The sequence below is a fragment of the Dermochelys coriacea genome, chromosome 2 (genome assembly GCF_009764565.3).
Source record: "Dermochelys coriacea isolate rDerCor1 chromosome 2, rDerCor1.pri.v4, whole genome shotgun sequence".
NCBI classification, from domain to species: Eukaryota; Metazoa; Chordata; order Testudines; family Dermochelyidae; genus Dermochelys; species Dermochelys coriacea.
Window position 1 is genome coordinate 248,209,243 of NC_050069.1, and position 27,134 is coordinate 248,236,376.

At 43.3% G+C, this 27,134-nt stretch overlaps 1 protein-coding gene across 2 annotated transcripts in view; it reads left to right on the forward strand.

Moving 5' to 3' along the window:
- Window positions 1-27,134, forward strand: part of ADARB2 (adenosine deaminase RNA specific B2 (inactive)) — a 458,043-nt gene that overhangs the window by 264,477 nt on the left and 166,432 nt on the right. Inside the window, exons 2-3 of one of the 2 annotated variants that reach the window (XM_038393479.2) lie at window positions 11,836-11,922; window positions 20,476-21,383. In XM_038393479.2, coding sequence (XP_038249407.1) covers window positions 11,836-11,922; window positions 20,476-21,383 — 995 coding nt within the window. The remainder of the gene's footprint in view (window positions 1-11,835; window positions 11,923-20,475; window positions 21,384-27,134) is intronic. The other variant, XM_038393480.2, reaches the window with a different exon arrangement.

Genomic DNA, 27,134 nt, shown 5'->3' on the forward strand with positions numbered 1-27,134 from the left:
CTCAAAAGGTTAATCCATTTCTTTTTCAGCTGCTGCTAAATTCCACTATCTCTCTCTGCCCACTTGGTGTATGAGACAGCAGAGTAAACTACTTGTCTCTCTGTCAGCCCTATGAGCTTCACTGTGAACCTGTTGGCCATATTATTATGGTCATTAATGATGTGTATTACACTAGCACTTAGGGACTGCAATGAAGGATCTAGGGACTCACTGTGCTAGGAACTGTACAAACAAATAACACAGTCCTTGTCTCAGAGAGATCCCAATCTAGTATTTAGACAATGTGCAACTGGTGAATAAGCAGACGAGCAGAGGGAAGGACCAGGCAAGAGTGAAGAGAGGTGTAGGTGCATACAGTAGTAGTCTCAGTGGTAACAGATAGTCAGCAGTCTAACCCAGGGTGGCCAACCTGTGGCTCCGTAGCCATATTTGGCTCTTCAGAAATTAATATGCAGCTCCTTGTATAGGCACCGACTCTGGGGCTGGAGCTAAAGGTGCCAATTTTCAAATGTGCCAGGGAGTGCTCACTGCTCAATCCCCAGCTCTGCCACAGGCTCTGCCCCCACTCTACCCCTTCCTGTCCCCTCCCCTGAGTATGCAATGCCCTCGCTTCTCCCCTTCCCTCCAAGAGCCTCCTGCATGCCACGAAACAGCTGATCGGGAGGTGCAGGGAGGGAGGGGAGAGGCGCTGATCGGTGGGGCTGTCGGTGGGTGGCAGGAGCAGGGTCGGGGAGCTGATAGGGGGCTGCTGACATATTACTGTGGCTCTTTGGCAATGTACATTGGTAAATTCTGGCTCCTTCTCAGGCTCAGGTTGGCCACCCCTGGTCTAACCGGTACTAGATGGCAGTGATTTGTAGGCACTGCAGTAAAGGTGAGTTTCTAAAGATGTATTTAAAAGAGGATAATATGGTAGGTTCCTTCATGTAGTGTCTGTGAGAGAACAGCACATGGGTGATTTTTATTTTAATCTGGGGGCACAGTCTAACAGTGCATACAGAACAACTTGCAACTCAACAGTGGGATTCTGAATTCAAATTTAAAGGTTGAGATCGATGCCAAGTGATGCTAATCCCTAACTTGAAAACAGAGTGGAGTTCCTGTTGCAATAAGAGATGCATTCTGGTGGTTGTGCATGTTGCAATCTAGAAATCTGTGAGCCTCCTGTAGTAAGCAGTGTAAGTTTAAAGGAATTGCTATTTCTCCTGCAGTTTCCTCTTGTTTTTTTCCTTTTACGTAAGGACTCGCTTCTTTCTGTCAATCACTGTGAGCTCATCCAAGTCTGAACTTACTGAACACATCAGGAAAGGGGAACAAAATTATCTACTGGTGTGTGGGTTTATTTTATTTTATTTTATTTTCAGAAATAAATCTAGGTAAACATGAATGTAGCAATGTGAATATTTGATTTGCTGCATGTGTAAGTTAAGAGCAAAAAGTATCAGCTGTCTTCAGGGGGTTTTACAGCTGAGTTCACTTTATTGTATCAAAGTTGACCCATCCTCACTAATCTCATACTCAGTGTGAATCGAATGCATTAAGGCATGGTTTATAATGTCCAGATTGTGTTTTTTAAAAGAATCCCATTTAAGAAATCTCCAACATTCAAAGTGGCTTATGATAATCAATTAGAATATGAAAATGGAACTAATTCTGTAAAAAACGCGGAACTAGCAAACTACTGGTAGCCATCTGTCTAATTCTTGTTGTGTAGTCAAAAGTCGCATTTTAAAACACAATTATTAATAGTTGTCATTAACTGCCAAGCAAAAGAGCACACCACCAATTTCCATAGGAAATACTTAGGGAGATTTGGAGTAGAACTTGCAGTGTGTTTCCAGCCCTCCCTTATTGCCTCAAGCCAAGAGCAGGTCTCTCTCTGCTTAGGTGAATAAGGCCTGATTTTTTTAGAAGTGCTGAGCCCCCCAAGCTCCCATTACCTTCATTCTACCACCTGAGGGGGCAGAGGTGAAAGTAACTTTAAGCACTTTCCGGTATGGGGGCCCGGCTCCAGGCCCCCGGAAGGGGTGGGGCCTTGGGCAGAAGGGGTGGGGCTGGTGGTCAGCCTCCCCCAGCCAGCCCATCTGCGCTGCCTGGCCTGCACCGCTCAGGGCTCCGCTGGTGATTTAAAGGGTCTGGGACTCCGGCCGCTGCCACAGTATCAGTCGCGGCGGCCGGAAGCCCCTGGTGCTTTTAAATTGCTGGCTCCGGGGAAGCTGCCCCTACCCCCATCACCCCCCCGCCATCGTCAGCGACCCTGCCGGTAGGGTCCCTATTGGCACGGCTGCCAACAGGGGGCGGCAAAAGGGGCAGCGACATTAAAGTGCTACCATGGCAGTGCTTTAACGTCAGCTGCATACGGGCTGGTACCGGTGGCCACTTCTTACTGGTACGCCGTACCGGCCCGTATTGGCTTACTTTCACCCCTGTGAGGGGGGCAACATAGTTCTGAAGATCACACTGTCTTGGCGTGGTTCAGGCTTTCTTCCGGCAACTAACAGAAGTTACCAGATTGCAGGCCCTGGTTCTCATGGGAGACTTCAATCACCCTGATATCTGCTGGGAGAGCAATACAGGGGTGCACAGGCAATCCAGGAAGTTTTTGGAAAGTGTAGGGGACAATTTCCTGGTGCAATTGCTGGAGGAACCAACTAGGGGCAGAGCTCTTCTTGACCTGCTGCTCACAAACCAGGAAGAATTAGTAGGGGAAGCAAAAGTGGATGGGAACCTGGGAGGCAGTGACCATGAGATGGTCAAGTTCAGGATCCTGTCACAGGGAAGAAAGGAGAGCAGCAGAATATCGACCCTGGAATTCAGAAAAGCAGATTTTGACAACCTGAGGGAACTGATGGGCAGGATCCCCTGGGAGAATAACATGATGGGGAAAGGAGTCCAGGAGAGCTGGCTGTATTTTAAAGAATCCTTATTGAGGTTACAGGGACAAACCATCCCGATATGTAGAAAGAATAGTAAATATGGCAGGCAACCAGCTTGGCTTAACAATGAAATCCTTGCTGATCTTAAACACAAGAAAGAAGCTTACAAGAAGATTGGACAAATGATCAGGGAAGAGTATAAAAATATTGCTCAGGCATGCAGGAGTGAAATCAGGAAGGCCAAATCACACCTGGAGGTGCAGCTAGCAAGAGATGTTAAGAGTAACAAGAAGGCGTTCTTCAGGTATGTTAGCAACAAGAAGAAAGTCAAGGAAAATGTGGGTCCCTTACTGAATGAGGAAGGCAACCTAGTGACAGAGGATGTGGAAAAAGCTAATTTTTTTTTGCCTCTGTCTTCACGAACAAGGTCAGCTCCCAGATTATTGCACTGGGCAGCACAGCATGGGGAGGAGGTGACCAGCCCTCTGTGAAGAAAGAAGTGGTTCGGGACTATTTAGAAAAGCTGGACGAGCACAAGTCCATGGGGCCAGATGTGCTGCATCCGAGAATGCTAAAGGAGTTGGCGGATGTGATTGCAGAGCCATTGGCCATTATCTTTGAAAACTCATGGCAATCGGGGGAGGTCCCGGATGACTGGAAAAAGGCTAATGTAGAGCCCATCTTTAAAAAAGGGAAGAAGGAGGATCCAGGGAATTACAGGACAGTCAGCCTCACCTCAGTCCCTGGAAAAATCATGGAGCAGGTCCTCAAGGAATCAATTCTGAAGCACTTAGAGGAGAGGAAAATGATCAGGAACGGTCAGCATGGATTCACCAAGGGCACGTCATGCCTAATTAATCTAATTGCCTTCTATGACGAGATAATTGGCTCTGTGGATGAGTGGAAAGCAGTTGACATGTTATTCCTTGACTTTAGGAAAGCTTTTGACACAGTCTCCCACAGTATTCTTGCCAGTAAGTTAAAGAAGTATGGGCTGGATGAATGGAGTATAAGGTGGATAGAAAGCTGGCTAGATTGTTGGGCTCAACGGATAGTGATCAATGGCTCCATGTCTAGTTGGCAACTGGTATCAAGTGGAGTGCCCCAATGGTTGGTCCTCGGACCGGTTTTGTTCAATATCTTCATTAATGATCTGTAGGATGGTATGGATTGCACCCTCTGCAAGTTTGCTGATGACACTAAACTGGGAGGAGAGGTAGATACGCTGGAGGGTAGGGATAGGATACAGAGGGCCCTAGACAAATTAGAGGATTGGGCCAAAAGAAATCTGATGAGGTTCAACAAGGACAAGTGCAGAGTCCTGCACGTAGGATGGAAGAATCCCATGCACCGCTACAGACTAGGGACCGAATGGCTAGGCAGCAGTTCTTCAGAAAAGGATCTAGGGGTTACAGTGGACAAGAAGCTGGATATGAGTCAACAGTGTGCCCTTGTTGCCAAGAAGGCCAATGGCATTTTGGGATGTATAAGTAGGGGCATTGCCAGCAGATCAAGGGACCTGATCATTCCTCTCTATTAGACATTGGTGAGGCCTCATCTGGAGTACTGTGTCCAGTTTTGGGCCCCACACTACAAGAAGGATGTGGAAAAATTGGAAAACGTCAGAGGACGGAAAACAAAAATGATTAGGGGACTGGAACACATGACTTATGAGGAGAGGCTGAGGGAACTGGGATTGTTCAGTCTGCGGAAGAGAAGAATGAGGGGGGATTTGATAGCTGCTTGCAACTACCTGAAAGGTGGTTCCAAAGAGGATGGATCTAGACTGTTCTTAGTGGTAGCAGATGACAGAATGAGGAGTAATGGTCTCAAGTTGCAGTGGGGGAGGTTTAGGTTGGATATTAGGAAAAACTTTTTCACTAGGAGGGTGGTGAAGCACTGTAATGCTTACCTAAGGAGGTGGTGGAATTTCCTTCCTTTGAAGTTTTTAAGGTCAGGCTTGACAAAGCCCAGGCTGGGATGCTTTAGTTGGGGATTGGTCCTGCTTTGAGCAGGGGGTTGGACTAGATGATCTCCTGAGGTCCCTTCCAACCCTGATATTCTATGATTCTATGACTATCAGTGCCACCCTCAGGGCAGAGTATCAAAAAAGAGAGAAGACACTCCAAACTAGTGATATGTTCTATCATTAGATTTCACCATTAGATTTCCTGGATCACTGTAACAGTTTTACCATGGAGTCACAGACAGTCCCTTTGCTCACTGCAGTCTGTCTTGCCACTCAGGCAGGCTGGATGTAGTGATAAATGGTCACTTACGCCAAAAATCACAAATTATTAAGGTTAATAAACCAGTTACCTAACCCACATAAATTTATAGATCTCACACCAAAGACAATGCCAATCCTACCCAGGGTTGTGAGTTCAATCCTTGAGGGGGCCATTTAGGGATTTGGGGCAAAAATTGGGGATTGGTCCTGCTTTGAGCAGGGGGTTGGACTAGATGATCTCCTGAGGTCCCTTCCAACCCTGATATTCTATGATTCTACAGTAAACTAACTAAGGATTAATTAACTAGGAAAAAGAAATGAGAGAATTATGTATAGGTTAAAGCAGGCATCGTATAAGCACAGATGAGTTATAGTCTATGGTTCCAAAAGGTGACAGAGATGTACTAATCTCTTCACTGAATGTCTATTAGGGCTAACCCTGCTTGACCTGGGGATCTCTTCTTTTGTTTCTTAGCTCCAACCGTTGTGAGAGTCCAAACAGCAAAGAGAGAACCATTCCTTCTTATGAGCATTTTTATATGTCCTTCCCCCAGAGTTCAAATCAATGAGACTCTTGCACATAACTTCTTCATGGGGGGATGGGACAGTCAACAGATTTTGTCCTACAATGGCCCATTTAGTCTTGATAGTCCTTATTGATGGGCAGGAGAACCAGCCTTCCTGCCTAAGTTCACAAGTTCAGAGCAGGCTTTTTACAATTATAAAGCAAAACTTTCATATTACCTTATAGCAAGATTACAGACATTACAAATAAGACTAATGCATGCAGCAACTTTAGCATTTAGACTCTATAAAATGCTTTCACATATCTTTACAAGTCTAACACCGGTCTTGAACAATATTAACATAAAGGCGAGCTGGTCTGGCTTCCAGCTATGAATTTGTCAGTGCTCAGCTGGCTCCTACAGCCTTGGCAAGGGCTGGCACTTGGTCTGCCAGCATCACACATGCCATATTGTGTGATGCCTTTAAAAGTGGGGCTGTGTTAAGAGTATGAATGCTGCCCTGGAACCAACTTTTTGCTCAACTGGTACAATGACATCATGCAGAAAAAAAGGAAGATCTTGAGGTCCATACATCATTGCATATAGTTTGAATGGAATCTGACCAAATGTGGGTTGAGTCACTAAAGCACAACCTATTATACATCTCTGGCTGTATCTACACTAAAATATTTCCTTAAAACTTCCAACCAGTGCTAGCAAAGATGGAAGCTTTAGTGCCTACCAACCAACTGTACCTTATCCTTTGTGTTATCCAACCTTTCTCAGAATAGGTCTCGACAAGGGCAACAACAGGGCTGAAACTGAAGAGATAGCAGACAGGCATGTGCACAGAGGAAAGGAAGGAAGGGTCTATAAGGACTGATGTGTTGGGAGCATGTTTGATGTGTTCAATCCTGGGCCCACCATCAAGATGCTTCTAAAGATTTTCAGGGAAACACCACAACCCTTATAAAATTTTTTAAAGCTATGACTTTAAAAAATATCAGATCATGCTGTTTAAAGGCTGAGCTGTCAACAAATTGAATTATTTTAAATTAGCTAATTGTGAAACCATTCAGGTTGACAATGTCCAGTAAAATGATAACATTTTTTGCAGCTGTATATAACTCTTACCCCATTTTACTGGCTCAGCACTAAGCCTGTATTTATGAAGTGTGGATCAACAAATCACAGGGCAAAAGCCACATTGCAAAAGGGCAGAATCTAGCAGAAGTTTGGCAGCCCTTAGTGATACATTAAGATCTGATGAAATATTTGGATTAAATGCTGTTCTTTTTCAAATATGAGGAAAAAATTTGGCTCATAGTTTTTGGTTTGTTTTTGTAATTTAATAGGATATTGTCAAAATAGTTTGCATGATTTTTTTTTAAATTAATTGCTACTGTTGGGAAATACCTCTCAAGAAATCTGAGGAAATTGAAATCTGCTTCCCTTCCCAAATAGTTTTTTTTGGTTTGGTTTGTTAGTTTTTTTTTTTTCTTCCATCTTGCATGCACAAGGTATTTATACTGAGAGGACAGATGGTTGTGTGGTTAAGGTACTGGACAAGAGCTTAAGTCATTTGGCTTTGTGTGGAAGGCTGGTTTCTGGGTCAGGCAGCAGACTGGGTCTTGGCAGATGCAGTATTGTTCCTGGCTCTGCCATAGACTTCCCATGTGACATATTACCTCTTTGTGCTTGCATTTTCCCTCCCACCCGTTGTCTCTCTTGTCTATTTCTGTTGTAAATGCTTTTGGTCAGGGACTGTATCTTACTGTGTCTGTCCAGTCCCTATCACAATGGGATCCTGATTTCATTTCTGGGGTTTCCCCTGTTTGACCGGAGTAGCCAGTCAAAGTTTGGGGCCGTAGGGATGTTCCATTTGGAAGTAAAAATTGATGGAGTCTAGTCCATTTCTTTGATGGAACCTTGTTTATTTATAAGGCATGTGCAAAGTCCTGCTTTTTCAAATGCAGGAGAACCAAGAACAAAAGCTTAAAGCCCCAAGCCTCTTTAGCCAACAGACCCACAAGTTCTCTCCCTAATTTTCCCCAAGGTCACATAGGATATGTCTACATGGCTATTTATCCTTAAAGTTATGTTAATTGAAGGGTGAGGTCACATCTATCAATCTCAATAAGGTTTTGACTCAACCCATAACAAGGTTTCACTCAACTCATGACAAAGGTCTTCTAGGCCTTATTCTAATGCAAGTAAATAATAGCTTATTTACAGACAAACTTAAAGTAAAATAGTAGCTCAAATTTTGTGCTGGCAGATCTTGAGCCTCCCTTTGAAAGGATGAGTAAGAGCAGAAGAAAGTGGGAAAAGATAGGATGCTTTAATGGTATTTCTCTGGGGAGCTACGATACTTTTTCAGATCCAGCAGCCTCCTTTATTCTTATTCATGAGATTTCTTCAAACTGCCAGAGATAAGACTAATTGTGATGGACATTAAAATATATGAGGACTTAAAAGTGTGAATGCCCAATTCCCCTAATCTTGTTAGAAACAGTAAACAAGAATAATACTGAATGTTGTCATTGACGATAAACCTAAATTAGGGTTACATGGCACATATATGGTAATAGACAATAACTTACAAGAGTTGGAAGTGCATGATCATACCTTTAGATATATCTCCAAACAGATTATTTCCCTGTAAGCGCCTCAATTTAATTATTCTGCCATCCATCTTCTCCTCCTCCACAGACCGAGTAATTTGTCTGCATTAGGTGCACATAGCAACCCTTCCCTTCTTACATCTTTCATTCAAGAAACCTCCCCTTCTGCTTTTTCAGACACATAGTAAATCTTCCGTTCCTCAGCCAATGGGTTTAAATCCTACATTCTAATCTTTATCATCTTTATTGATTGAACCATATTCTTGTGTAAATTGGGGCCAAGTTGTATCTGTGATATAATTAATCCTTCCATTCTGATCTGCAGTTCTAAGATTGGTGGCATTGTCACAAACCACTGCAGTAAGTCTCTGTTCTCAGCCATGCAAAAGTGAAGAAACAAAGAAGATCTTTGGGGAAAAAATATTAGAAACCCGAGATGGCTAAGGGGTCCATTAAAATAAAATGTGAAATTTCAAGTCCTGTTACAAATCAGGCCCATCAGCCAAACAAATGCTTGGGCAAAAGAGGCATCACAGAATGCTGTCTCATGTAATAATAATGCATTAGAAAACTATACTTAACCCTTACATAAATTCAATGAATTAATTGATCAGTGCAATTGGATGGGGCCTAGGAAAGTGGGGTCCTGCTCTGTGACTGGAGCCCCTAAGTGCTATTGCAATACAAATAATAATGAAGCAGAGATTCAAAGTTACAGGCTAAAGGGGCTGCAGCTTCAGGAATGCAGCATCACAGAAGGATGCCATTCTAGAATAGACATGGGGCATATAATCTGGCATGATGTCATCAGAAAGGATAAAAACTAGAATCTTCAGCATCACTGTCACATGCCCTTATTACCTGAGCTAAAGGAATAACTCCATTAGCTGTGAGTAAGAAGCAGCCTTTATTCTCAGTGGGGGCACTTTGATTTAGGTTTATGCCACCCTTTTTATTAGGCAAGCTGGTCCTGAATGTCTGAGATCCACCAAAATTAAGTCCCAGCAGGGATGCGTTTTATAATGAACCATATCTTCATATATACAGCACCACACTCATTGCTGGAGATCAAATCAGAGAATTCAGCACAAATGAGCTTTGGATCAGCTGTAGAAAGCACAAACCATTACCTCTTGAGCTAAACAAGTTACTCACTTGATTTAGGTGTGAATGTCAGCAGGTTTTAGCTTCACCAGGGCCAGGCACCAGAAAGAGGGACATGATCACACACAGTAGGCAAGTGTTTTACATAAGCATCACATTTCTCCCTGATATCACAAAGCAGAGTAACACCTCAGCACACGTTATTTCATTTGGGGAAGTTTCTTCGCTAAAGCATGTGAACTTTACTCTCTCACTTCATCACATCACTGCAATCCCTTAATGAAATTACAATTCAAGCTGGATGTTTCATTATAAATTATAAATTAACATAGGCTAAAAGGTTCATGGACTAAAAAGTCTTATGTGGAGATACCATTTAGTGCACTTATGCAAGAAAGAACAGTCATCTTATATTTGTAGCTGAGTTGAGTTGTGCTGCTACCAAGCTTTCCTGGTTACAAATGTCTATATGCAGTTTATTTTGGAGTCTGATCACACCCTTTAATATGAGACAAAATTGTTTGCAAACCCAGGCAAAACAAGGCTGACAAGCCAGCAGATACACTATTGAAACAGAACGAGTTTAAACAGACTTCTATGTCAGAATACAGTGTGGAATGGTAGCTAAACAAGAAATCATATCTAAAATTATTAGCCATATGCTTCAAGGAAACTTGTACTAAGAAAAATAAAAGTTAAGGAAATGTTTCCTCCCAAAAGAGAAGTTCACATTCAAAATTATTTTCCAGGCCTATTTAGACAAAGTTATTCATTATTCAATTTTTGGTGAATTTCAAAATAATATGGTACAAGATATAAGTAAAACAGCCCAATATGGTGTATAGCAGCATTGATTATAATACTGTAGATGCTTCTGTGAATAATAAGTTTTGATACATGTTTGACTAAATAGCATACACATCTGCAATGTAATCAGGTTTAATGTGTCTCTATTAGTAAAAGTTCTTTCCCAATATACAGATAAAGAGAGAGATTCTCAGCATAGCAATGCTGTTTTTATTGAAAGTGCCTGGTAGTCATAGATTTAAGATCAAGTTTGATACATTTATGAATGGGATTATATGACGAGGTTGCCAGTGATAGCAGTCAGTATAAATGAGACTATGGGGATTAGCGGGATTCAGACAAGGACTGGATGTTTGTTTCGATAATAAGAACATCCAGAATCACAACAGAAAGGATTAAAAAAATAAAAACATGATTTGGGGAAGAAATATAAACCCCCATGCATTGAGGGATGAGTCAACCTCTCAATAAGAAAATTTCCCTGTAGGTAGGTCATTCGATAACTTCCTTTAGCAGGCTCTTGAAACCTACCTCATCTGAAGCAGCTGCTATTAGCCAGTGTCAGAAATGGGAAACTAGACTTGATGAACTAATGGTATGATCCAATTATGGCAATTCCTATAATCCTATTCCTGCAATTGACTCCCATTAACTGTTTTGTTTTCTCCAGGGAGCAATAATAGCAGTTCTCTGTCCCAACTACCAATCTCCTTTAATCAGCATAGAATGGTGAAAGTCACAATGAAAACTGTTTCACAATACTCTCTAGGAGCATTATATCTATACATGAGGCAAGCGCTACCTCAGCCAATCCTGTCTGGAGAGTTACATTGCTGACAAATTTGAATAAAGATCCTATTACAAGTAGAACCTCAATCAAATACTCCCAGAAGAAGAGCAAACTCACTGACTCTGCTCACAAAACAACACTGACTTTACTGAGCTTCAACTTCTGAGGATAGGACAAGAAGCAATGAGTTTAAACGGCAGCAAGGGTGGTTTAGGTTGGACATTAGAAAAACTTTCTAACTGTAAGGGCGGTTAAGCACTGGAATAAATCACCTAAGGAAGTTGTGGAATCTCCACCATTGAAGATTTTTAAGAGCAGGTTAAACAAACACCTGTCAGGGATGATCTAGATCAGTGGTTCTCAAAGCCGGTCTGCTGCTTGTTCAGGGAAAGCCTCTGGCGCACCGGACCAGTTTGTTTACCTGCCGCGTCCACAAGTTCGGCCGATCGCGGCTCCCACTGGCCGCGGTTCACCGCTCCAGGCCAATTGGGGGCTGTGGGAAGGGCAGCCAGCACATCCCTTGGCCCGCGCCACTTCCCGCAGCCCCATTGGCCTGGAGCAGTGAACCGTGGCCAGTGGGAGCCACGATCAGCAGAACCTGCAGAAGTGGCAGGTAAACACACCAGTCCGGCGCGCCAGGGGCTTTCCCTGAACAAGCAGCAGACCAGCTTTGAGAACCACTGATCTAGATAATACCTAGTCCTGCCTTGAGTGCAGGGGACTGGACTAGAAAATCTCTCAAGGTCCCTTTCAGTCCTACAGCTCTATAATTCTATGAAAATAGACTTGCCAAAATGCCTAATATGAGGAAAAGAGTACGATAAAAATCTGAATGTTTTGGGCTTTGATGAAACCCTGATTTTATAAGTATACATCCTTTTTTTTCCTTTTGTTCCAGAAAAAGTAAGCATATTGTCAACCTTCATCGCACCCTTCAAGTATTTAAGTCCTGGTGCAGCCAATATGGAAGATGAAGACAATTTAAGTAAGCAGCCTCTCTTCTTCATATAGAGATGAATGATAAAGTGAATTGAAAGAACTGTAGAGTGCAGGTAATTCTGGGAGCCAGGTGATTTAGAAAATAGGCAACCACTAAGACCAATCCTCAGTTCAATGCAAACTTCCCTGGTGCCTGGGGCATGACCTGGCCCCCAGTGAAGATGGGATTAACCTCAGCTCAGCTTCCCAGCTCTTGCACAGATGCTAAGGGAAGGGCTATATATTGGGTGTGTAGAGATGGGAGAAAATTCCTATGGGAAGGCAGAGCTAGGGTCATAGGACTGGGGAGATTCTTTGTTTTTTCTGTTTATATTAATTTATTTTGCTTTATTCTTATACGCATTATCCCTAAAGGAAAAAACTTCCTTGACTGACTCCGTTTCCCCTCACTGTCTTGCATTCTCAGGGATTTCAGTGGGAGTTGTGCCTGAGTAAGGTCTTCAGGATCAGGGCCTTTGTTTGAAACATTGCCCTCTCCTTTTCTCTTTGTTAATATTACCTGAAAAAGAAAACAATCCAAGTCTAATGGAATGGGGATCATTCACTCGATTTGGATTAACTAGATTCAGCTGAAGTGCTGATTACATGGTTCTCCAAGAGCTACTCTTGCTCCTGAGTGGTGGTGCTGAAATATGCTGTACCAATGACTGTTTAGATATAAGCATGTTAGCAGCCACTATGTACTGAAGGAGAAGTGAAGTAATTAAAATGTGAATGAGGCTGGGGGGAATGTGTCTGGTTAGAACTGAATAACCTTAACCCACTCTTTGCGTTTGACACCTCGCAGGGATTACTGCACATCCTCCAGCCTTCTCGGTGTAACATATTTCAAGGCACATAAAACAGAGAGGGAAACTTTCCAAACCAAATGAACACCTCTTTGCCTTTTAGAATCCCCTACCAGATGGGTACCTCTTCCAGAAACAATGAAGAGTTGCCCTATTATAACCAGTGGGTGGAGAAAATGAATGATTCTCCATATTGTAGCTAATCTGCCTTGCTTTGGACATGAGGCGGCATGGACTGGAATATTTACTGAAGGAATATGACCCTTTATTGCACACTGCTGAGTAACACTGTACATCGTATTGTGCTTTCTGACTGTTGTTAGCACCTTGACTGGCACATAGAACATAAACTAGCAAAGGCCAAAAAGTCTAGAAAAGCCTTTAAATCCTGGTCCTAAGGAGCCTACGTTTCTGCAATGCTGTATGAGAAGTGCACACAGAAAACATATTATGCACACGATGAGCTGCTGCAGGAATCTCCTGTGGAACGTTTCCTAAATGTGCTACTCAGTTATTTTTGAATAACATAATAAATTTGTACAAGCCAAACACTGAAAACCCCATTTTCTTATTCCTGCAGCAGTATCCAGGCCTGCTTGCAGTTGCATTGGCTTTAAAGCTGATATTATGGACAACATAAGCTTTGCTTCCTCAAAGAGAAATAGCAAATTTCATCTTGTTAGTGAGCATCACACACTAGTCCTCTCCTGGTTCCAATATCCTATAATGACATTGGCAATAACAACAATTTTGTGTATTCGTATGAATTACACACCATTTACTGCTAGGAAAAAAAGGTCACCTAACCCAATCAAAGAGCCACCAAATGAACTTAGTGACTTGTTCTGAATAGAAGGTTTTATATTGTGCCAGTACTTTCACTAAATGGCTGGAGGGGGAGATGCTTTAAGAAGAAATAAATCAATCTTGCAGTGATGTACAGTGGTGGTCTGGCTTGTCTATTATGGCTCTTTCAATCCTAATATCCATGGGCCTTATCAAACTGCTCAATCCAATCCAGCTACTGATGCAGTCAGTGGAAAGATTCCCATTGGCTTCAATAGGAATTGCATCAGATCCAAAAAGAATATTCCACATCCATTTGGGCCTTGTTTACACACAAACTTGCACCAGTTTAACTAAAGATGTCTTTACTAAAGGTGCAAGTCTTAACTAAAGGTGCAAGTCTGTGTATAGATACTCATATTTTGGTTCAAGGGGTGAAATAACCTGATAGATAGAAAAACATCTTCAGGCCACTTGGCTCCTTTAAAATGCCATCTCTGTTGGACTGAACATCAGTCACAAAGGAAGAATTCATCTGAAACCTTATGGCAAAACTCTATCCTACAACATCATTCCCATAAGCCAGATGTCAATGTCATCTGTGGTAGCCAGGCTCCACACAGTGTGATCCTGCCTCTGGGAAAGGGGAAGTCTTCAATGGCTGTACCAACATAATGCCATTACCCTGGATCAAGGAGCTAGCTTTTTGGTTTTAGTCATAGAGATGCACAGACCTTCTCTGTGCAAGCAGCAATGGATACGTTTCCTGTTGGATCAGGCCCTATAAGACCATGATACACATATATTTTTGGTGATTGTGCAGACACTAGAGCCCTGAAAGACACTGAAGCACATATTTAACTATCAGCATATTGGCCAAGAGTCTCAAAAGTGTCTAGTGATTTGGGGTCTCTCCATTTTTTGGATGCCCAATTTGAGACACCTTAAGAGAATCTGATCTCCAGAAAATGCTGAGCACCACCCTTTGAAAATCAGGCACCCTTAAAGCATCTCAAGCAGCCCAACATGGAGGAACCAAAATCACTCATCACTTTTGAAAATTTTAGCCATTGACTTCAATAGCCTTTCTCATGAGCTTAAAGCTGAGTATGTATTTAGGCCCTGATTCATGAAAGCACTTAAGCAGGGACCTATGCCAAGCTCTATTCAGAACAGTGCTTAAGTACACATTTAACTTTATGCATGTGCTTAAGTGCTATTCTGAACAGGGATGCTTTCCTGAGTCAGAGCCTAAATGCTGCACTGGATCAGGGCCAAAAGTTATGTAAATAAATTCCCTAACTGGTAAGAACTGTACTAGTGCTTAGGCATGTTGTAGTTATTACAGACAATAGATGACAGTGGTAGGAAAATTTTCAGTATGGAGGTGCTAAAGGAAACAACATTCATCTTTCACAAGTTCCTCCATAAATTCTCGGCTTTAATTTTAAGCAAAAAAACTGGCACAGTTGTCGGGGAAACAATAGGGGACCTTTTAAAAGGATTTTTTTAAACTGTAAATGCAGCCATTCTACAGCGTATTGTTATAATATCCTTTAGGGTGAATTATAATATGGTTTTAAACCACCTACACCTGCAAGTTAGGAAGGATTTGATCATCAACAAAGAGAATATGAAATGTTTTTTTTCCTCTTAAGCATAATTCATATATATACATCGAACTGGTAGTTAAAAGTGTGTGTAGTTTTGATTTCTACTGTTAGCTACAAATTTATTATACCAACTTCAAGAATATGGATCTGAATATAATTGATTTCTGCAAATCTCCAGAAAAAGAATTTTTGTTTCTTTTTTTGAGATTTGGTAGTTTATGAAAAGGTTGTTTGGCTGGCTGGGGAGATTGCCCTACAGTACTGCTGATATACTAGTTGACTGGAACACAGGTCTCCTGAGTTTGACCTCCAGATCGTACCTATAGTTTTTGCTGTGAAATGCCTCATTTTCAAGTATATCAGAAATGATGGAGGTGAATCCCTGTGGTCAATACAATGAAGATGGACAGCAAATAACATGCTCTGTGTGAGGAGGTCAAATGGGGGCCAGATATTAAAATACAGACCGCAAAAAATTAAAAATAAACCTAACCTTCACTGTTCAAAATGCAACAGTAGCAATCTTGGGATTCCTAAACATTTCTAAAGATAATATTGCCTTGTGACCCTCTTGTATCTAGGCAATCATTCCTTATTCCTTAGATCTTCATATAATAGATACCTTGCAATTATCTCAGATGTTTACTTGTTGTGATTTGTTTTTAAAAGATGTTTTCCATAGTGAAGCTGCCACATTTCCTTCCCCCTCACCCCCACCCCGCCAAAAAAAAAAGTTTGGCAGCAGAATAACCTTCAACAGGAACAATATTATCTCTTCAAATGTAGCGTGGAGTATCGGATGGCTAGTTCTTCAGAGCCCTTATGACCCAGAGACATAGGCAGTGTCATTATTAGTGATGCATTATAGTTCTGAAAAGCTCGTTGATGATGCAGACTCTCCAGGTTAACTCTACTGTGCATAATGACCAGAAAGGAGAGAGAAATTAAATGAGATACAGAAGAGTGAGGGGGAAAATGCACAAATAAATACATTTGATAAGTGCTCTCTTTTCTCCCATTCAATTGTTGTAGCAAAAAAAAAAGATTGCAATATAAAGGATAAAGGCCTTCACTTGCTTGTGCAGTCTGAAAAAGAATGACAAGTAAAGTTATCTGAGGGGATCTTACAAGGCAAAATCAGATTTTTTTTTAATCTTTCAGAATAAAATTAAAATTCTTACTATAAATCTGTATTTTTTTGTTTCTTCTTTTTCCAAAAACATATAATTTCATTATGCTGCAAACCTTTCAACTTAGGAGCACTATATTCGATTATAATTTTTTTATCAAATATAGATAATGTATTTTGGAGACTCAAGAGCCAAGTCATTCTGAGAGATAACAAGGATGAAAATGATCCACCGTTTTGCATTTTTCCCCATGTACAACCTCTGACTTGCCCCTTTTCTTTTAGCGTTCTTCATTTCTAAAATTGCTTGTGATTGTTCTATTACGGCTGCTTACAGTATTTATCTAATGTAATTTGGTGTCATTTGCTTGCTTTGTCTGATTTTCATGAGAGAAGTACATGTGCCACCATTAGAGATGTAATCTTGTGCCTGCTGCACAGAGGTCTCATGAAAGCCACATTTCAAAGATCTCCTATTTCAAAGGTACCTGAAAGTATAAAGTAATTTAGCTTTATCCAACTATTGTTGGATGTCATGCAAGTCCATCAGGCATATGCTCTTTCTTAGAAGCTTCCCTCCTTTGTGAGAAATAAAGGAACTTTCTGATTGAATTTAGGTGGCCACTAATTTATATGACATGAATGACAACTGGCCTGATTCTGCTCTCTTTGAAAGCAATGGAGAATTTAGCTATTAACTGGAATTTCAGGATCAGGCCCTATGTATGATTTAAGGTTTGTCTGGCCTAAGGTAATTTGCATCACCATCTACCTCAGTGTTAGCCCATAAGGTAGACATACTGCACCAGTGCTAAACAAGGTCTGTGGACGGTGCTAATATAAATCACTCCAATAATTTTTGGTGGCAGCGCCATCTCACACTGCTGTCACACAACTACACTGAGGGTTTGCACTGGCCTCACTGTATTTGTCTAGTTGCATTGGTGAAAAAAAAAACATAGCCCACTACTCCACAACCAACCCACTATCCAGGATAGATAGTGCCAGAGACAAAACTTTTAGGGCATGCAGCGAATGTTCATTGTGTTTGTGAAGGTGAAGGACAAACTGTCTCCGTTCACAAACCCATGGACCAAGGATTATAAAATAAAATAAAAAAAACAGATGGAAAAAGAAAATATGAATTATAAATACAAATATCCCTCTGAGTTTTCCTATTCAGTGGTGCATAATCTATACAAATTATTTTCAAACCTGTATATAGTGTGAAACAAAAGCTATCTTTCTTTTCATGCCTCCTGGCTTCAATATTATTATATACAATAATTGGGTCCGTAAAAACCCTATTAGGAAAAGAGAGAGAAGAGGTGTTAAATACAGAACCAACCCTACTTCCCTTAGAAAAGCATACATGTATGAGGCAAAATGTTTCACAGCTTTTAAACAAGAAGGGATCTTCAAAGAAGGATAGTTCAGCCTTAGGAAGGTGGTGCTATCTATGGAAAACCAGCCATGGTGGAAAATGGTTAGCTATTTCAATGGCCCAGGAAAATAAGACACAGTTAAGGCTGACTTGTTCCCCCTCCTCAATTCAGAGCTTCCATAAATGGGTTTGAACCCTAGGAGAAGAGACCAAGTTATCTCTGATCATGTCTTATTAACATGACCTTTTCAGTGGCTCGTTTCCAGTGAGGCTGTTTTTATAGCTATCATATTTTATATGGCTGAACTTTATATGGCAAGATTTTTCTTTTTCTAATTTGACTTCTTTTTTTTTTCACTTTAGAATATAAAAAATGAGCTAATCACTAAGGCCCTGATTTAGCAGCCCATGTCCATCCCTACCAAGCAATGCACTTAAGCACCCTGTGACTTTAATGAAACTCAAACATAGGCTTGAAGTTTAGCATGTGCTGAAGTGCTTTGCTGAGTTGCAGTCTCGGTGTTGCAAGATGTTGTGCACATAGGGACCCCTGCATGCACAGTAAGTCCCATTGGCCTCAGTAAGTATGTCTATACTGCAATTAAAAACCCATGGCTGGCCCATGTCAGCTGACTCAGGCTCGCAGGGCTTGGGCTAAGGAACAGTTTAACTGTGGTGTAGACATATGGGCTCAGGGGCCCCACAAGAGGGAAGGATCCCAGAGCCCAGGCTCCAGTCTGAGCCCAAATGCCTATAACGCAAATAAACAGCCCAATAAGCCCGGAGCCCCACAAGCCTGAGTCAGCTGATACAGGACTGTCATGGGTGTGTAACTGCATTGTAGGCCTAACCGGTGGGGCTCCACACAGGCATCCACCCTCACAGAACAACCTGCAGGATTGGGACCTTATTGTATTGATGTTGTTGTTCAGTGTTTAATCAAATACCAGGATTTGACCCATTGCTGTTTGGAATACGAAGCAGACACTTCATACACCCTTGGGAAATTTGCAGATGTTAAATAATTGCTGTCAGGGTCCCCTATAATTCTCTGAGGGCTCATATGTGTCTGTAAGGCACAGCCGGAGCTGGGAGCGATGCAAAGTTGCAATGCTCCAGCAGAAGCTCCTCCTGCCCTTAGCAAACAGCTAGCTTCCCACGCCCCTGCACAGCCTCACAGCTTTGTCATCCAGACTTAGGGGAGGCAGCATCATGGCCACACTCCTTTGGGGTTGTCGTGCACCTAGGAGAAACAGGAGGGAGTGGTCTCTGCACTCCCCTGAACACAGGGACTGTAACTTAGCCTGGTCCTTATGCAGATTTCCCATGAGTCACAGCTGATGAAATATAGGCAGCCAGGCATAGAGATGCTCTGCTTTGTGTCAGGGATCAGACTGGCAGCTGGACAGCTCCTTGATCTGGTCCAGCACCAAGAAAACTTCGATTGGACCAGAGAATATGGCCCACTACATTTTGACTCCTACAGGAATAAGAAGGGGATACATTTAAATGTACTCGTCAGAGATGGCAGCAGTACAGTGAATCGCTTCGTGACAGAGCAATATGTTTTTCATTGTTGCTCATTTTTTCAGTTTGCTACCGACCAAGCCCCAAGGATGCTTAAACTTGGTTGGCTCAAACTTGCTTCTCAATTACACTGTGCTACTGCATTGAGGTCAGTGGCGATGCAGGAGTGTAACTGAGAGCTGAATAAGAAAAGGAGTACTTGTGGCACCTTAGAGACTAACAAATTTATTAGAGCATAAGCTTTCGTGAGCTACAGCTCACTTAGCTCACGAAAGCTTATGCTCTAATAAATTTGTTAGTCTCTAAGGTGCCACAAGTACTCCTTTTCTTTTTGAGAATACAGACTAACACGGCTGCTACTCTGAAACCTGAGAGCTGAATGTGGTTCATTAACTCTGCGGTTAGAAAATGCTCCCTCTAGCTTCCCCCTGCCCCACCACCAACAGTCTCTTGTTGTAGGTGCTCTTTCCTATTGCTTTTCTTTGACATAGCTCATCCTTTACATCAGTAATTACTGCCATCGTGCACCTCTGGTTTCTCCAAGCCTGATTTGCACTGATCTAATATTTTTGCATTATTAGTTATTGCTGTTGCAGTCGCAAAGAGTACCTGCAATTGAACTTGACAGGAAAAATCTCACTTATTAAAACAAGGATCTTAGCCCCAGAGAATAGACTAGAACAAATTAGAGCCTCAAATACCAGAAAAGGATGTTTGATCATCTCTTCGGCTGGGTTTGTGATGTAAGTAATACAAAGGTCTGTGTTGTGGCTACAGCTGATCAATTTATTCACTGAAAATAAATTATTCAATGAATTTGCTCATTTTTCTGTTTCTGAATCATTTGTGAATCAATTCTGATTTGTAGCAACATTTGCTGTTTGTAAGCATTGGCCTATGTGGCTAATGTGAACAGATTTCAGCACAGGGGCACTTTAGAAACTATTCACTTTTACTATTAATTATCCATTTTGAGTGTTCATTTAAGTAACATGGCAGCATTTGTGCTCCCTCATTGGATAACAGAAACATTTTAAAAAGTGGTTATGACTAATACACATCAGGAAGGAGTTCTTGGACCAATAATCATTCACACCATTCTAGAAGTCATCAATATTGTAATAGATAAACCAGTCACCATCCAAATACTCATGAAGAACTATTAATATGACCCTACAAATATCAGCCCAGTGAACCCAGTGAACAGGCCATGCTTATTCATGAAAATATCTGTGAATCTCTTTTCATGCTATTCTCCAGCTCTAGCTTGATGGCAAGAGTAATGTGGGCTTTTCTGTTTGTTTACTGACAGGTACCAGCAGTGCAGAAGTAAAGGAAAACCGAAATGTTGGCAACCTGGAGGATCATCCAATATCCTCTAGTGACAGGTCAAGAGTGGGCACACCTAGCATTAAAAGGAAAAGACCTTTAGAGGAAGGCAACAGTGGCCATTTCTGCAAACTCCAACTCATCTGGAAGAAAGTCTCGTGGTCAGTGACACCAAAGAATGCCCTGGTCCAGCTACATGAACTTAAACCAGGTTTACAATACAAAATGGTTTCCCAGACAGGCCCAGTGCATGCTCCAGTCTTTGCTGTTGCCGTAGAAGTAAATGGGCTTACATTTGAAGGTACAGGACCCACGAAAAAGAAGGCCAAAATGCGAGCCGCAGAACTAGCGCTGAAGTCTTTTGTTCAGTTCCCAAATGCATGTCAAGCTCACTTTGCCATGGGGAACTGTTTTAACCCATCCACTGACTTTACATCTGACCAGGCAGACTTTCCAGACACTCTGTTCAAGGAGTTTGAACCATCTGCACACAGCGAGGACTTTTCGGTCTATAACCCGGTTAATAATGAATTGCTTTCTACTGCTTATCGGCGTGGGAGGTTACTCTGCCACACATTGGATTTAATGGGCCACGCTAAGCAAAACAAGCACAAGATGGCATCCACAGCTGAGAGTGAAAAGAACCCAGTGGTGTTGCTAAATGAGCTGCGATCGGGACTGAGGTACGTCTGCCTTTCGGAGACTGTGGAGAAGCAGCATATCAAGAGTTTTGTGATGGCAGTGAGAGTGGATGGGAGAACATTTGAAGGCTCAGGACGTAGCAAGAAGCTGGCAAAAGGCCAAGCAGCACAAGCTGCGCTGCAGGCCCTCTTTAACATTCGGCTGCCCAGTCACATTCCCAGCAGGAGTAAATGTAACCATTTGCCACAGGTGAGAGTTCTCAGATAGCTGCTACCAAAGGGGAGGAATTCTTAAGATTAATGTGATTGTTAATGTTCTCGCTGTGGTTCATGAATGATTGTACGTACCATTCTTCCCAGTTATAGAAAATACCATATTACAGCAAACCCCTTTCTTCACAGAAACTTCACAGGCCCTTTCTTAGGCCACACACAAAGGCCTGTATATGGGCTTACCTGAAAATCATTAGGAGCAATTTACAGGCTTTTCCATAAGATGGATGGATGAACATGGGAATGTCAACATTTCAGCTTACCAGAGATAATTATTGTATTGACACACGTAACGAAGGTACTTTTTGTAATGATACAACATTCTTGGAAGAAAGGAAACCATAAGTAAAAGCTAATGGGATAGCTTGTTTCTTTTCTATAAAGTTACACTTTCCCGAGAGGAATACCATTCTGCAGAGTTGCTAGTGACAAGGAATGTGCCTTTTCTCAAGCCTGATCTTTAGACAATTCTGCCACTAGCAAAGCTGATAGATAGATATATATGTGTATATACTTATATATAGATATACATATGTAGTATGACAAAGCTCCTCCTCTATCTTGGTGGGTCTTGTGCTTATTGGCGGATTTGTTCACCTTGGAGCTTCACGGCAGCCCTCAGTTTGGCTGTTTTCATGAACCCACAGTCCAAGTCAACTCCTCCTGTGTCTGACCAGGAGTTGGGAGGTTTGGGGGGAACCCGGGCCCACTCTCTATTCCGGGTTCCAGCCCAGGGCCCTGTGGAATGCAGCTGTCTAGAGTGCCTCCTGGAACAGCTGTGCGACAGCTACAACTCCCTGGGCTACTTCCCCATGGCCTCCACCCAACACCTTTATTCTCACCATAGGACCTTCCTCCTGGTGTTTGATAATGCTTTTGATAATGATAAGTACTCCTCAGTCCTCCAGCAGTACGCGTTCTCACTCTCAGCTCCTAGTGCCTATTGCTCCAGCTCCTCACACACACACCACAAATGGAAGTGAGCTCCTTTTTAAACCCAGGTGCCCTGATTAGCCTGCCTTAATTGATTCTAGCAGCTTCTTGATTGGCTGCAGGTGTTCTAATCAGCCTGTCTGTCTTAATTGTCTCCAGAAGGTTCCTGATTGTTCTGGAACCTTCCCTGTTACCTTACCCAGGGAAAAGGGACCTATTTAACCTGGGGCTAATATATCTGCCTTCTATCATGCTCCTGTAGCAATTTGGCCTGACCCTGTCGCAGTAGATAGATAGATATAAATATGTGTGTGTGTATATATAGATATATATCTGTATAAATAACAGCTGTGTTTGTCAAGCTTCAAACAGAGAGAGGATTGCAAAGATTCATACATTTCTTGGAGGTAGTGGTGATATAGAGATAGATGGTGAATATATAGATCAGAGGCCTATGTCTTGTGAATCAAACTGTGGCAGTTTATCACATGCCAAAGACCATCATGGTGCTATATTCTCACACTTGTATGATTTTGCTGGGTTCAAAGAAACTGATGTTTTCTGGATGTGGAGGAGTCCTACAGAGGTCTGAGTGATTGCACAGAATTGTATCAATAGTTTTACTGTACTAGTGCTGGATTCCGCTGCCTGCATTCACTAATGCTATGGAGCATGCTATGCTGTGCTACATGAAACTGTCTGCATTACAAAGGGAAACCGGGGTGCCACTTGTTCAGGGAAAGCCCCTGGTGGGCCAGGCCGGTTTGTTTACCTGCTGCGTCCGCAGGTTTGGCGATCACAGCTCCCACTGGCCGCGGTTCGCTGTTCCAGGCCAATGGGGGCTGCAGAAAGCGGCACGGGCCAAGGGACATGCTGGTCGCCCTTCCTGCAGCCCCCATTGGCCTCAAGCAGTGAACCACAGCCAGTGGGAGGCATGATCTGCCAAACCTGCGGATGCAGCAGGTAAACAAACTGGTCCGGCCAGCCAGGGGCTTTCCCTAAACAAGCAACGCCCCTAGTTCGAGAACCACTGGCCTAGAGGTTAAAACAGAAGATTGGGAATCAGGAGACCTGAGTTTCATTCCCCAATCTGCTTCTGGTTTACTACTTAATGCCAATTCCCCCTCTATCCAATGGGGATGTTACTTTGCAAATTTCTTTAAGAATCTCAGCCCTGGTCTACACTAGGCGTTGAGGTCGAATTTAGCAGCATTAAATCGATGTAACCCTGCACCCGTCCACATGACGAAGACCTTTTTTTCGACTTAAAGGGCTCTTAAAATCGATTTCCTTACTCCACCCCCGACAGGGGAATTAGCGCTGAAATCGGTTTTGCTGGGTTGAACTTGGGTTACTGTGGACGCAATTAGATGGTGTTGGCCTCCGGGAGCTATCCCAGAGTGCTCCATTGTGACCGCTCTGGACAGCACTCTCAACTCAGATGCACTGGCCAGGTAGACAGGAAAAGGCCTGCGAACTTTTGAATTTCAATTTCCTGTTTGACCAGTGTGGCAAGCTGCAGGTCACCATGCAGAGCTCATCAGCAGAGGTGACCATGATAGAGTCCCAGAATCGCAAAAGAGCTCCAGCATGGACCGAACGGGAGGTATAGGATCTGATCGCTGTATGGGGAGAAGAATCCGTGCTATCAGAACTATGTTCCAGTTTTCGAAATGCCAAAACATTTGTGAAAATCTCCCAGGGCATGAAGGACAGAGGCCATAACAGGGACCCGAAGCAGTGCCGCCTAAAACTTAAGGAGCTGAGGCAAGCCTACCAGAAAACCAGAGAGGCAAACGGCCGCTCCGGGTCAGAGCCCCAAACATGCCGCTTCTAGGATGAGCTGCATGCCATTTTAGGGGGTTCAGCCACCACTACCCCAGCCATGTTGTTTGACTCCTTCAATGGAGATGGAGGCAACACGGAAGCAGGTTTTGGGGACGAGGAAGATGATGAGGAGAAGGCTGTAGATAGCTCACAGCAAACAAGCAGAGAAACCGATTTTCTCACCCTGGACCTGGAGCCAGTATCCCCCAAACCCACCCAAGGCTGCCTCCCGGACCCACCAGGTGGAGAAGGGACCTCTGGTGAGTGTACCTTTTAAAATACTATACAAGGTTTAAAAGCCAGCATGTTTAATGATTAATTTGCCCTGGCATTCATGGCACTCCTAGATATACTCCCAAAGCCTTTGCAAAAGGTTTCTGGGGAGGGCAGACTTATTCCATCCACCATGGTAGGACACTTTACCACTCCAGGCCAGTAGCATGTACTCGGGAATCATTGTAGAACAAAGCATTGCAGTGTATGTTTGCTGGAGTTCAAACAACATCCGTTCTTTATCTCTCCGTGTTATCCTCAGGAGAGTGATATCATTCATGGTCACCTGGTTGAAATAGGGTGCTTTTCTTAAGGGGACATTCAGAGGTGCCCATTCCTGCTGGGCTGTTTGCCTATGGCTGAACAGAAATGTTCCCCGCTGTTAGCCACACGGGAGTGGGGGTAGAGGCAAAATGCGATCTTTTAACGAAAGCACATGTGCTATGTATGTAATGTTAACAGCAAGATTTACCGGGAAAGAGAGTGTACACATTGTTCTATAAAAATGTGTCTTTTTAAATACCACTGTCCCTTTTTTTTTCTCCACCAGCTGCATGTGTTTCAAGGATCACAGGATCTTTTCCTTCCCAGAGGCTAATGAAGATTAGAAGGCGAAAAAAATGCACTTGCGATGAAATGGTCTCTGAGCTCATCCTGTCCTCCCACACTGACAGAGCACAGACGAATGCATGGAGGCAGACAACATCAGAGTGCAGGAAAGCATAAAATGACCAGGAGGAGAGGTGGCGGGCTGAAGAGAGTAAGTGGCGGTCTGAAGAGAGGGCTGAAGCTGAAAGGTGGCAGCAGCGTGATGAGAGGAGGCAGGATGCAATGCTGAGGCTGCTGAAGAATCAAACTAATATGCTCCAGCGTATGGTTGAGCTGCAGGAAAGGCAGCAGGAGCACAGACCGCCGCTACAGCCCCTGTGTAACCAACCACCCTCCTCCCCAAGTTCCATAGCCTCCTCACCCAGATGCCCAAGAACGCGGTGGGAGGGCCTCCGGCCACCCAGCCACTCCACCCCAGAGGATTGGCCAAGTAACAGAAGGCTGGCATTCAATAAGTTTTAAACTTTTAAAGTGCTGTGTGGCCTTGTCCTTCCCTCCTCCACCACCCCTCCTGGGCTATCTTGGTAATTATCCCCCTATTTGTGTGATGAATTAATAAAGAATGCATGAATGTGAAGCAACAATGACTTTATTGCCTCTGCAAGCAGTGATCGAAGGGAGGTGGGGAGGGTGTTTAGCTTACAGGGAAGTAGAGTTAACCAAGGGGCGGGGGATTTCATCGAGGAGAAACAAACAGAACTTTCACACTGTACCCTGGCCAGTCATGAAACTGGTTTTCAAAGTTTCTCTGATGCGCACCACACCCTCCTGTGCTCTTCTAACCGCCCTGGTGTCTGGCTGTACGTAATCAGCAGCCAGGCAATTTGTCTCAACCTCCCTCCCCACCATAGACGTCTCCCCCTTACTCTCACAGATATTGTGGAGAGCACAGCAAACAGTGGGAATATTGGTTTCGCTGAGGTCTAACCGAGTCAGTAAACTGCACCAGCGTGCTTTTAAACATCCAAATGCACATTCTACCACCATTCTGCACTTGCTCAGCCTGTAGTTGAACAGCTCCTGACTACTCTCCAGGCTGCCTATGTATGCCTTCATGAGCCATGGCATTAAGGGGTAGGCTGGGTCCCCAAGGATAACTATAGGTATTTCAACATCCCCAACAGTTATCTTCTGGTCTGGGAAGAAAGTCCCTTCCTACACCTTTTGAAATAGACCAGAGTTCCTGAAGATGCAATGTACCTTTCCCATCATATACCTTTCCCGGCCATCCCACGTTGATGTTGGTGAAACGTCCCTTGTGATCCACCAGTGCTTGCAGCACTATTGAAAAGAACCCCTTACGGTTTATGTACTCGCTGGCTTGGTGCTCCGGTGCCAAGATAGGGATATGGGTTCCATCTATGGCCCCACCACAGTTAGGGAATCCCATTGTAGCAAAGCCATCAACTATGACCAGCACATTTCCAGGGTCACTACCCTTGATATCAGCAGATCTTTGACCTCTGACTTGCATCACAGCAGCCCCCACAGTAGATTTGCCCACCCCAAATTGATTCCCGACTGACCGGTAGCTGTCTGGCGTTGCAAGCTTCCACAGGACTATTGACACTCGCTTCTCAACTGTGAGGGCTGCTCTCATCTTGGTATTCTTGCACCTCAGGGCAGGGGAAAGCAAGTCACAAAGTTCCATGAAAGTGCACTTATGCATGCGAAAGTTTCGCAGCCACTGGGAATCGTCCCAGACCTGCAACACTATGTGGTCCCACCAGTCTGTGCTTGTTTCCCGGGCCCAGAATCAGCGTTCCACCGCATGAACCTGCCCCATTAGCACCATGATGCCCACATTGGCAGGGCCCGTGCTTTGAGAGAAGTCTGTGTCCATGTACTCATCACTCTCGTCACCGCGTTGATGTCGCCTACTCGCTCGGTTTCGCTTTGCCAGGTTCTGGTGCTGCATATACTGCTGGATAATGCTTGTGGTGTTTAATGTGCTCCTAATTGCCAAAGTGATCTGAACGGGCCCCATGCTTGCCGTGGTATGGCGTCTGCACAGAAAAAAGGTGTGGAACGATTGTCTGCTGTTGCCCTGAAGGAGGGAGGGGTGACTGATGACATAGCTTACAGG